At 38.2% G+C, this 12,176-nt stretch overlaps 1 protein-coding gene across 1 annotated transcript; it reads left to right on the top strand.

The window, feature by feature from the left end:
• The first annotated feature begins 9,226 nt into the window (after window positions 1–9,226).
• On the top strand, window positions 9,227–10,909 carry LOC140752287 (lipase 3). Its single transcript, XM_073086519.1, has one exon. It carries the CDS (start codon window positions 9,227–9,229, stop codon window positions 10,907–10,909), a length of 1,683 nt encoding a protein of 560 aa, XP_072942620.1.
• The last annotated feature ends 1,267 nt before the right edge of the window (window positions 10,910–12,176 follow it).

The raw sequence follows: 12,176 nt of genomic DNA on the forward strand, positions 1-12,176 counted from the left end.
ACGATTTTAGTCCTGTATAGGTAGTTACCTGGATGACCGAGCTTTGCTCGGTGTTGTAATAATAAAACAAAAAATACCCAAATAAGAAGGAACTCGAAAAACAGAGAAAAAATAAAAGAAAGATTTCCCGACCGAGCTATTTTAACTTCGTAAATGGTGACGAAATTTAGCTTCGTATTCTAATTTTACTGTAGGACCGTTGGAGCCGTATCCGAAATCGTTGATATCTATATACTACTTATACTTGATTATATACTAGCTGACATACTAGCAATATTTGTGTTGCCACATAAATAAAAAATATATTAATAATAACAATAATAATTTAATTATTTACTTATAGTTACAAAGACTCATTTACATTTGATACTTAAAAAATTTAAATGTAGAAAGCTGCAATGAGAAATATAACTACAGTCAACTCTATTACTTATCATCTTCATATATATATTCTTTATATTAAGGGTGAACAACCCTTATCACTTAGGGGTATGAAAAATAGATAGTAGCCGATTCGCAGACCTTTTTTTTTGTTGACGAGGGGGAAACCTTCAAAAGGTACCTAATGCCATGGGAGTGACGCCGGGGCCTTCCTCAGTGTTTGGTGTAGAACTCCGGGATCTCCTACGGAACACAACCGAAGTCCTCCTAACGCGATACCCTTCTATCGGGCTCTGACGTGGGGGGAGCAATTTACGCTCCTGTCACATCCCCTGGTGATTAAAGGGATATGCGACCACACAAACCACTGTCCTTCCCGGGGTCGCTTGCTGGACGGTTTGAACTCCCACTCTTGCCGCCCGCAACCCCCGAAGCCCCCTTTAGCCGCCTCTAACGATAGGCAGGGGATACCGTAGCCCTATTCTGGTCCCGGTGCTACAGGGACAAGCCGGTTCTCAGACCTACTGAATAATTAAAATTAAATAAAATTTGGTGAAATTCGGTAAAGCCGTTTCGGAGGAGTACGGTAACTAACATTGTGACACGAGAATTTTATATCTTTACTTCTTTACTTCTTTACTAATATTATAAATCCGAAAGTAACTCTGTCTGTCTGTCTGTCTGTCTGGTTGTCTTTTCTTCACGCCTAAACCACTGAACCGATTTTAATAAAATTTTGTACAAAGATAGTCTGAGACCCGAGAACGGACATAGGATAGTTTTTATCCCGGAAATCCCACGGGAACTAGGGACGGCGATCTAAGATCGATTAATCGGAGAATCGATCTTTTGGACCAAAAAGTCGATTATTTTAATCGATATCCTTACTAATATTATAAATGCGAAATTAACTCTGTCTGTCTGTATGTCTCTTCTTCACGCCTAAACCACTGAATCGATTTTAACGAAATTTTGTACAAAGATAGTCTGAGACCCTAGAAGGGACATAGGATAGTTTTTATCCCAGATAGCGATCTTAGATCTATTAATCAGAGAATCGATCTTTTTGACGAAAATGGTCAATTTTTTTAATCGGTTTCCAGTAATGGATCCTACCTACGTTTGTGGGTCTTTTGGCATACTTCAAATAACCATGAGTTTAAAAATATCAATTCTTGCAATCGGAGACGGTTGCAACATTATATTTGGTTATACAGATTTATTGGGACTATATTAGGGGTGGCGATTCTATCCGAAAAAGATCGATTTTTGAATCGATTCGAATCGAAGTGCAATAAATCGATTCACAAAAAAATCGAGGCCCTAAGAATCGATTCTATCTTCGATCTTTTTTCGAGGATAGCGAAAAAAAAACGTTATCAGGACCAAACAAATTATGTATCCGTCAGCAAATCCTTACTTCCTTACTAATCCTTACTAATATTATAAATGTGGAAGTAACTCTGTCTGCCTGTCTGTTCTTCACGGCTAAACCACTGAACCGATTTGAATGGAATTTTGTACAAAGATAGTCTGAGACCCGAGAAAGGACATAGGATAGTTTTTATCCCGGGAATCCCACGGGAACTACGGATCGATCATCTATCTATTTATATAAAAATGAATATTTGTCTATATAGATTTTATAAAATCGAAAACTATGCATTTGATCAAGTGATGATCTTTTGCAAAGTTGTTGTCCAAGAGCCCACGAAGGTTTGGGAGTTGGTAAGACCGACAGATGGCACCACTGTCATTCCAATGAAGGTACGAATTTTCTGTTTTATGTATGTCATATTATATCTTTAAATGCGGGCGAAGCCGCGGGCACCACTAGTATAAGATATATGCAAGAATTAATAATCCGCCACTGTGCTAGGGTACCTAATTATAAAAGATGGACTAGTGTGTTGCCAAAAAAATAATGTAATTATTTTTAGGAAAAAAAGAGTCCACTTCATTTTAATAAAATTTAACTTTATTATACCTACATAATCAAATGACACGTACTACGCATTGATATAAGTAGGTACCACAAGTAAAAACGTAATAGTTGTATGTATATCAATGGTTGTCCCTGTAGTTTCGGGACCAGAATAGGGCTACGAGGACGGCCACCGGCGGGGCCGGCCTTGGCACTGCTTTTAATGCGGTAAGAACCCCACATAGCCCTGCGTCGCTCCCACGGCACCGGCACCTTTTGATGGTTTCCCCCTCGTAAAAAGTCAGGTATATTAATGGTATTAAAATATGCAATTTTGGAAAGAACATAATAAACATGTCAGCAGAACGAGGTCTATTAAACACAAATTCCCTGTACAAACCTCTGGTCTGAGCAAGGAAAGATATTTCGACGATGCTTATACTCCACAATGAATATGGCCACACTTTACAATTAGATCGATAGGAGAAATTTACATAAATATAAATATAATAAATCAGCGGGGACTATCCACGAGATAACGAATTTAAGACCCACTCCAGTAGTAAAATATACTTAATATAAATTCAGGCTACACCTAACGACAATAATTTATTTAATTTGAACAATATCCATTTTGTTACGCCTCTAGAGCTTTTTATAATATTGAGGTAGCTAATGAGCATGCAGTCCACCTGATCACTACTGCCGTCCATGACATCTGTAATTAACCCCAGATCAGACAGGTTGGCAATAGATGCGACGCGAATATTCTTAAGAACTTCGAGCAAGCATGAAAGCAATAATATCTTGGCTTTTTCAATTGTTTTGAAGCCTTTTAACTGGAGGAAGATTTCATCCCATTTTGTTTGTTATAGAAATTTTAATATTGAAGTGGTAGAATACTTCTTAATTGGTCGACTGCGACATCTTTCCTCTTTCTGCCTTATACCAACCAGCGTCTGGAATAATTCTGCAGAAAGAGATGACGGCGACGAAGAAAGATTTTTGACCTGGAAGGTTGGATTGGGTTTCTCGTATTCCTATTCTCTAGCAGATTAAGGAGGCGGGGGGAGGGACGGTCCACCCTGGGCCCCAAAACACAGTTGCTAAAAAAGGTCGTCAAAACCAAACAATACCGGTCACCGGAATCATATGTATTTTGGGCGAATAAGAATTGTAACACATTTGTAATTTAGTAAAATCTTTATACACTGGGAGTCTCTATTCGACTTTTCGGCCCCGAGCCTCTAACCACCTTAGTCCGCCACTGCTCCTATGTATTTGAAGGTGGTAGTTTGAACATAGTTGAACGTAGTTTGAACTCTCTGTGGTTAGACTCCTGTGGCACCATCCTATTTCTCCCAATAAATACTAAGGGAGGCATAAGTACCTGAAGCTTACCAACTTACAGTCTTACACCTCACGCATCTGTTGCCAGCTTTAGGTAGGAAAAGGAATCTAATATGATATATTATAATGCAGTAACCATTACCACCATATGGACTGCGAAACTAGCATGCAGTAATTTAATATCATAAAAAATACATCTATGTACTTCATTTCATCAAAAGGACAAGATATCACAAAATATACATTATAATTCAAGAAGCCTGTTATTTTCTTAGGGCATGTTCTCATAAATCTCTTATATTGTTGTAGAAATGTCGTCATGCAGAATGGCCCTTAGCAGAATATTGTTTACTAAAACTTGACACAAATATTGTTTAGGCACACCTGCACTATACAAAATGATTACTTTTTAAATATTTACTAAGTAAGCTTAACGTGACATTGCTATAGCATTAGGGTTCCGCTTCCACATTGAGGCAATGGAACCATTGAATTAGATTTTTTAATACTAAGTGCAAATAAATAAATATCCGTGTTTGTAACGCCAATATAACAGTTGTTACATACATAAAAAGTATCGTTCCAGCTAATCTCCGAAACTGATTTTAATGGGACTGACATTAATGTTAAAAGCAGTAACTTAGGCTACTTTTAGTTGAGAAAATGAATTACGGTAATGCAAAGAAACTAAAACCCATGAAGTGTTCCGAGTAGGTATAAGCTACTGTTCCGGGACCAGAATAGGGCTACGGTATCTCCTGCCTGTCGTAAGAGGCGACTAAAAGGGGGCTTCCGGGGTTGCGGACGGCAAGAGTGGGAGCTCGAACCGCCCGGCCAGCAACCCCGGGATGGACGGCGGTATGTGTGGTCGCATACCGTCGTGAACACCAGATGGTGTGGTGAGTTTCAAGCTCACCTGGGTGGAGCCCGACGGGGCAACGCGCCAAGTGGACTCCGGTTGCGTTCCGTTGGAGATCGCGGAGTCCTCTACGCAGCTCCGAGGACGGCCACCGGGGGGGTATTAGTGCGGTAAGAATCTCACATAACCCCGTGCCGCTCCCACGGCATAGGGTACCTTTTGAAGGTTTCCCCCTCGTCAACAAAAAAAAAGGTATAAGCTACTACAATACTACCTACTTTAAAACGCGGACAAAACCTGCCCCACCTCGCTCGCTTAGTGTTATATTTTCTTTCTATATGACTAACCATATATACCAATGACAGTATCAACAGGGTTGAGGCCTTGAAAGTCAATTTTATCATCATATTACATCTCTGCTCATGTGTCTCTGCTATGCCACCCTATTGATACCTCATGGATCAGTACGGCCTATCATTGGCAATCATTGTAATTTTTATTTGAACCTGATAACCCTCTTAGTTTAAAAGTGATAGCGATTTATTTACTTCAGGTGCACAATTCCCAAAAAAATATTTCAAAAGGTCGTAAAACCCAAAAAAAGTTTTTTTTTGTCGACCAAATGCGGTTAAATTTTACCTGTTTCAATATGTGCACATTATGGAGCTTCAGTCTGTATAGTGTAGATAGATAAATTCATAAGTACCTATAGATAGTATAAAATGTCATTGTAAGTAGCTATACTATTGTACGGAACCAATTTACGCTACAAGAATTAAAAATAATAAATGCATAACTGCAAAATCAGGCACAGAAAACAGAAATTATGTAGAATGCGCCCACTTTACTTTGCTTCTCAGCAATGCATTTATCTGTATGTTACGAGGTAAATTACTTGTGTATTTTATGTATGTATATAATTTTAAAAAATAGCAGTGTAATAATATTTATACTTATGAAACACCGTTCAAATAAATAGTAGTCGATGTAATTGACATGGATTTAAATAAATACATTAAAGGTCAAATAAAACCTTCACCTAAGTTTTTTTTTATTGCGGGGCTCTGAATGTTTTATAATATTCATTCCATAAATAAATAATATCAGCTACCTCAGCGCTGCCGGGTGTAGCTTGCTACTACTGAATATTTATTAAAATAACTCTAAGAGGAAGATGTTTTTGTGTTTTAACATTTAATTACTTGACACAAAACTTCTCTAAAACAAAATAAGTACATACACATATAATTTGACAGAAGACGCTGCCGGGAATATCCCAAAACATTATCTGGCATCGTTTACAATCTAATAAGGCATTAAACGGCATCTCTAAATAACGGCACTGTGTTCACTATTCAAATAATACGGATACGGAGTCTACATTTTTTACATTCGTAGAACATATTGAACAAGCTATCTTTGTTTTCTTTGCAAAAAATTCCATGTGTGTCCTAGATATAAAATATACACCGTCGTAATAATTCAATTAACAACAAATAACGATTACCTAATTTTGCATATTCAAGTTCTTAAATAAATTTAACTAAGAATAGTACACGGCTTCGCTCATAATAGATCTGAAAAATAATTTATATAAAGAAACCATAACAAACAAGGTTTTACGTTTAATCTTATTTTTATTAAATATAACGTCACTTTACATGCTTTATCATCCAAACTAAATGTGTATAAAAAACCCCCCCGGTGGCCGTCCTCAACGCTTGGAGAACTCCGGGATCTTCGAGGGAACACAACCGGAGTCTTCCAAGCGCTATATCGGGCTTTGCCCTGGGGGAGCACTTTTGGCTCCTCCCACACATACCGTCGTCCTTCCCAGGGTTGCTTGCTGGACGGTTCGAGCTCTCACTCTTGCCGCCCGCAACCCCGCAAGCCCCTTTTAGTCGCCTCTTACGACAGGCAGAGGATACCGTAGCCCTATTCTATTGCCGAGACTACAGGGACGAGGCTGATGTACCTAACCGATTTAACTGATAAAAGTGTAAAAAATACTGTTGCAAAATTTGATACTATGACAAATTAAATAAAAGCTTTAAAAAGGATAATCTAAATAATTAAATTATTATATTATTGATAATTAAATTTAGTGCAGTGTTAGCCTAGTGGTTAAGAAACTCGGCCTCTCGATCGAGGGGTCCAAGGTTTTAATCCCAGGAACCCCTGATTTTTGAAAGTTATGAGCGTATTAGAAATTAATTATCACTTGCTAAACGGTGAAAGAAAACATCGTGAGAAAACCTGCACACCTGATAGTTTTATAAAAAAAAACTTCCAAGGTACGTGAAGTCTACCAATACGCACTTGGCCATCGCGGTGGACCATGGCCTAATCCTTCTCATTATCAAAGGAGACCCGTGCCCAGCAGTGGGACAGAAATGGGTTGTTGATGATGATGATGATGATGAAATAAAATTTATTTAAAAATTACTACCATTTCAGAAACTTATCAAAATGTTTTATTTGCCCGATACAAAAACCTTAAAATATGTCTTTTCCCATTTCTATACACTGTACCCACAGACTAATTACATGTGTACAAAATAATATAAAGAATATGTTTATAATAGTAGTGATAGCATAGTGGTTAAGAAACTTAGCCTCTCAATCGAGTGGTCTGAGGTTCATCCCAGGCCTCTGATTTTTGAAAGTTATGTGCGTATTCGAAATTAATTATCAATTGCTAAACGGTGAAAGAAAACATCGTGAGAAAACCTGCACACATGAGACATTTTATAAAAAAACAACAAGGTATGTGAAGATTACCAATACGCACTTGGCCAGCGCCGTGGACTATGTCCTAATCCCTCTCACTCTGAGAGGAGACCCGTGCCCAGGAGTGGGACAGTAATGGGTCGATGATGATGATGATGAATGCAGACTAAGGATTCAAGGATGATATTCTACTACTCTGGTTCAGTGCACTAAATGTGGATTCGGAATAAGTAAAATCAAATCAACTTTTTACACTGGGACCTTAGTCCGACACTGTACAAGAAGATAATTAATAATGGTACTTTATATGTGAAATTTTGTTCTGCCAATCAGCCGTGTTAAAATCGATGAAACAGTTTGAAATCCCTATTACCCCTAATTATTACCCCTAAAAAACTTACAAACAGAATTATAATTGACAAAAAAATTTAAAACCGATTTTTTGTTTGTTGTGCAATAAAATATTACTATACATTTAGAAAGTATATTATAACTTATGTTCACCCCTTTTACTAATTATAATATTAGGAGAATATAAATTATAGTAAAGAAGTAAAATGGTTTGACGAAGAAAAGAGAAGAAGGCACCCAACTTATATTTGTCTATTTATATAGATTACTAGCTGACCTGGCAAACGTTGTGTTGCCATATAATTAAAAAAATGTTAAGGGTGAACAACCCTTATCACTTAGGGGGATGAAAAATAGATGTTGGCCGATTCTCATAGATACCGGATAAGCACAAAAAAATTCATCAAAATCGGTCAAGCCGTTTCGGAGGAGTATGGCAACGAAAACTGTGACACAAGAATTTTATATATTAGATTCATAAAATCTAATAATCAATGTCTTGAAAGTAGGTAGAGTAGAAAAAGGGTAGTAAGGGTAAGGGAAGGTGGCAGAACCCTATGTGGTTCAACTCCGGCGGAACCACCGCCACACCGGTTTTTGCCTAATAACAGCAGTGTTAGGCGCTGCTGTGTTCCGTTTTGAAGGGTGTGGTAAGGGAGATATACTTTCTCGAGGCGTTCCACCTTAGTCCTCAGGGGTAGCGGCGCATCTGTGGCCGATCTCAGGTAGGAATATCTAATCCTATCTGGGATTGATTACAGATGTCCACGGGCGGCAGTAGCCACTTACCATCAGGTGGCTTGGGGGCTCTATATTATAAAAAAAACCTTATACGTTATGTCTTTCCTTGTTACCAGTGTATTTTGGTGGTTTACACAAATTATGTAAATTCTTTTTATTTCCCAGTGCTCAGGCTAGAAACATTTGTTTTCTTAAGGTTAAGGTTAATAAAAGTGTACATAGTTATTAAATCATGGTAAGTGTGTTTGTAGGAAATCCGCGGCTTTTACGGTCGAATCCCGGAGGTCATTTTATATTTATATAAAATATAAATATAAAATTTTACATTTTATATTTATATAAAATATAAAATTGTTTTCATCAAGTGCCACTTAAAGCTACTTAACCAATTGTGATAAAACTTTTTATTTAAATGCACCTGATAAAACTTAATACCTGTTACATATATGTCCTTTATTATGCTGAAATATAATATGATGAAATATAATAACATTTATTACTGTTATTATTGACGAAAACATCAATAGTCAGTCAGTAAATATACCTATATTTGAACATTTTTTTACAAATATCAATAAAGCAACACATTTTCTCAACTTAAACAATCAAAATAAAATAATCTTGCATTCAGTGAAAATATGAATTATGTTATTTACTTATATGAAAACAGTAATACGTAACAAAAAGCGATAAATATAACTTCTCTTTGGGAAGTCGGTGAAAAATATAATTCGACATATAAATCCATTGTTCATAACTAGTATGTTTTAATAATAGTTACGCGACACTCTCTGTACTAGCGATTAATACTAAATCGCTGATCTAGCTAAAAATATTGTATAAAAGGTGACAATTCGCTGCCAAACGCCACATCCAGCACTGATCGCAAGATGAAAGGTGTTTGCTTGGTTATCTGCCTCATGCTTGCCCGCGACATCGCGGGCAGCATCTTCCGACCCCAGTTTGACCCTCGTATGGCGAACTTAGTCGTCCAGCCACTGGAACTATTGGGCAACCAGCGCACCATCGAAGAGTACCAGCAGCATCATCATCAGCAGCACCAGCATCAGCACCAGCACCCCCGCCATCATACCGTCAGCTCGGAATCGTCCCAATCCCAGGAGAGCAAGGAGCCTGCCACCTATGACGATATGACCAGCGATTACCTCCAGTCACCCAACTCGCCCATCCATATCTGGAATTCGGCTCTTTACTCCGCTGTCATCGGTCAAGATAAAGAGCGACAGGCTAACGGCGACGACTTCTTCCGACGAATCAAGCAGTACGCTGACGCTCCAGTTCCCGGTCGGAAGGACTATGAAAAATCATCGATCTTCTATGATGCATTTACGACCATGAAGCATATGAGTGATGAAGAGAAGAAGCGATTCCACGAAGCCTACCAAACTGCCGTTCAATCTTCCAAGGATGATGTTCATCTCGACGCTCCGCAGCTACTCAAAAAGCATAACTACGAAGTCGAAGAGCACACGGTGAAGACTGATGACGGATACTTCCTCAAGTTGTTCCGTATCCCGGCCAAGCAACACCAACAGCAACAGCAACAACAAAGTGCGGAAGCTCAGAAAGCGCCCGTTGTTTTCCTAATGCACGGTTTATTAGGAAGCGCCGATGACTGGCTCCTTATGGGACCTGGCAAGTCCCTCGCATACCTGCTCTCCGACTCCGGCTTCGATGTATGGCTCGGTAACGCCCGTGGCAACAAGTACTCTCGCAACCACGTTAGCAAGCATCCCGCTCAACCTGATTTCTGGCAATTCACTACCGACGAAATCGCTTTACACGATCTTCCAGCAATGATTGATTACACATTGAACAAAACTCAACAACCCAAGCTTGTGTACGTCGGTCACTCTCAAGGTACGACCGCTTTCTTCGCATTGGCTTCGACTCGTCCCGAGTATAATGACAAGATCGCTATGATGTATGCTATTTCCCCGATGGCATATATGTCGAATGTACGCAGCCCGTTACTTCGAATGATCGCAGCTAGCAACAACATCCAAGCTGATCACAAGGACTTACTTGGCCAAGGCGAATTCAACCCTAACAAGATTTTAGTCCATTTGGCCGGCGGCAACATGTGCGAGTACGAAATTGGCTGCCCGAATGTTTGCTCAGATGTTTACTTCGTCATGACTGGTGTCAATCCAGAGAATGTGGATGTGAGTCTTATTCCCGTCATCAAGGGCCATTTGCCCGCTGGAACTTCCATTAGACAAATGAAGCAGTACGGACAGGCTGTTGCGACCCACGAATTTAGAAAGTACGACTACGGTTCTGATATCAACGAAAAAGTATATGGACAACAGGAGCCGCCTAAATACGACATGACTAAGGTACAAGTTCCAGTAGCCCTGTACTACAGCGAGAAGGATTGGTTAGCTCACCCCAAGGATGTCGAAAAACTTCGCCAGGAGCTGCCCGATGTTAGAGACACATACAAAGTACCCGAGCAACAATTCACTCACATGGACTTCCAATTCTCTAAGAAAGCACCAGAGGTCGTTTACAAAAGACTCATCGAATCCATCAAGAAAACCCAAGAGTGACTTGTATTTATTTAATTAGTCATAGAAATGTCGTCGTATTCATAGATCATAATGAATTCATTTCATAATAATCCGTCCATTAATTAATTTTGTAACATTATTAAAGCCTTTCTCCATCTACATATCCGGTTATAAAATAATGTTATCATTTTAATGTTATTTACTTTAGCTTTATCACCTTGTAATTACTTACATATTTAAATATTAAAGCTAAAAATACGGTATTAAATGACGTGGAACTAATAAAATATTATAACAATTTATTTCACTTTTTTATTTCCTTCTGCGAATGTCTACAAAATATTTGTACACAAAAAAGTAAAACCCTTTATAATCAATACAGATATAGATCGATTATAGTATAATAATAGTTAGTAATTAGCAGATATACTGATTAATATATAATCGATAAGTCATGAAAGTAATAATAATTCGTCTTTATGTACTACATGTATTATTTACTAGTAATCAAACTATAACTATCCGTTCTAAATTTGAACATTCTAACTACTACCATAGACTACTACCTACTACCACATACTACTAACCATGCTTGGCAAGTTGATAGCTACATAGAATGTAGCTACCATAGAAGAGAAAAGCAAGGTAGCTACCAATGTAGTACATATGTTATAGGCAAACTCCGAAGCTCCGGCGCTCCTAGGTTGGACTGGTCAATCCTCAGGTCAGACTGAATGACTTAGTCAAAGCCCAAACAAATGTAAATTTTCGGCCTTTGACTAAACAATTTTCGTCAAACCTGGGAGAGACTAATTTGGTCAGGCAAACGTCAAAACACAATTATATTAAATCGGGGTTTGACGAGTCAAACTCCGATATAGGTATGAAGTGTCTTATCTTCGTATATTTGGAAGCATTTTATCATTTAAGCAGCTTTCAAGTCTTAAGAACCGCTTAACTCTGCCAGTTCTGACACCTGATTGGTCAGCTTACGTGATTTTCACTTTTATATTTGAGATGCTTTGAGAGAATGCCGTGTGGCATTAGGCCCACCTTTTGTACGATGTGCAATAAAGTATAAAATAAATAAATAAATGCTTTGGAATATACGGAGGTTAGTTTGTAAGATTAGGTATAAAAAAATAACATTTTTAAAATTTTGATGTTTATTGTTTTAATAATTTAAAAAACCTAACCTAACCTAACCTAACCTCACTCATCTTCAATTTTACACAATTACACGCCCGCACGCTCAATGAACGAACATGAAATGACAAAACAATCGGTCGGAACACCGCGAGAGACA

Source organism: Epargyreus clarus, unplaced genomic scaffold, assembly GCF_041222505.1.
Source record: "Epargyreus clarus isolate Ecla_fem2 unplaced genomic scaffold, WU_Ecla_fem_2.2 ptg000024l, whole genome shotgun sequence".
Taxonomy (NCBI): domain Eukaryota; kingdom Metazoa; phylum Arthropoda; class Insecta; order Lepidoptera; family Hesperiidae; genus Epargyreus; species Epargyreus clarus.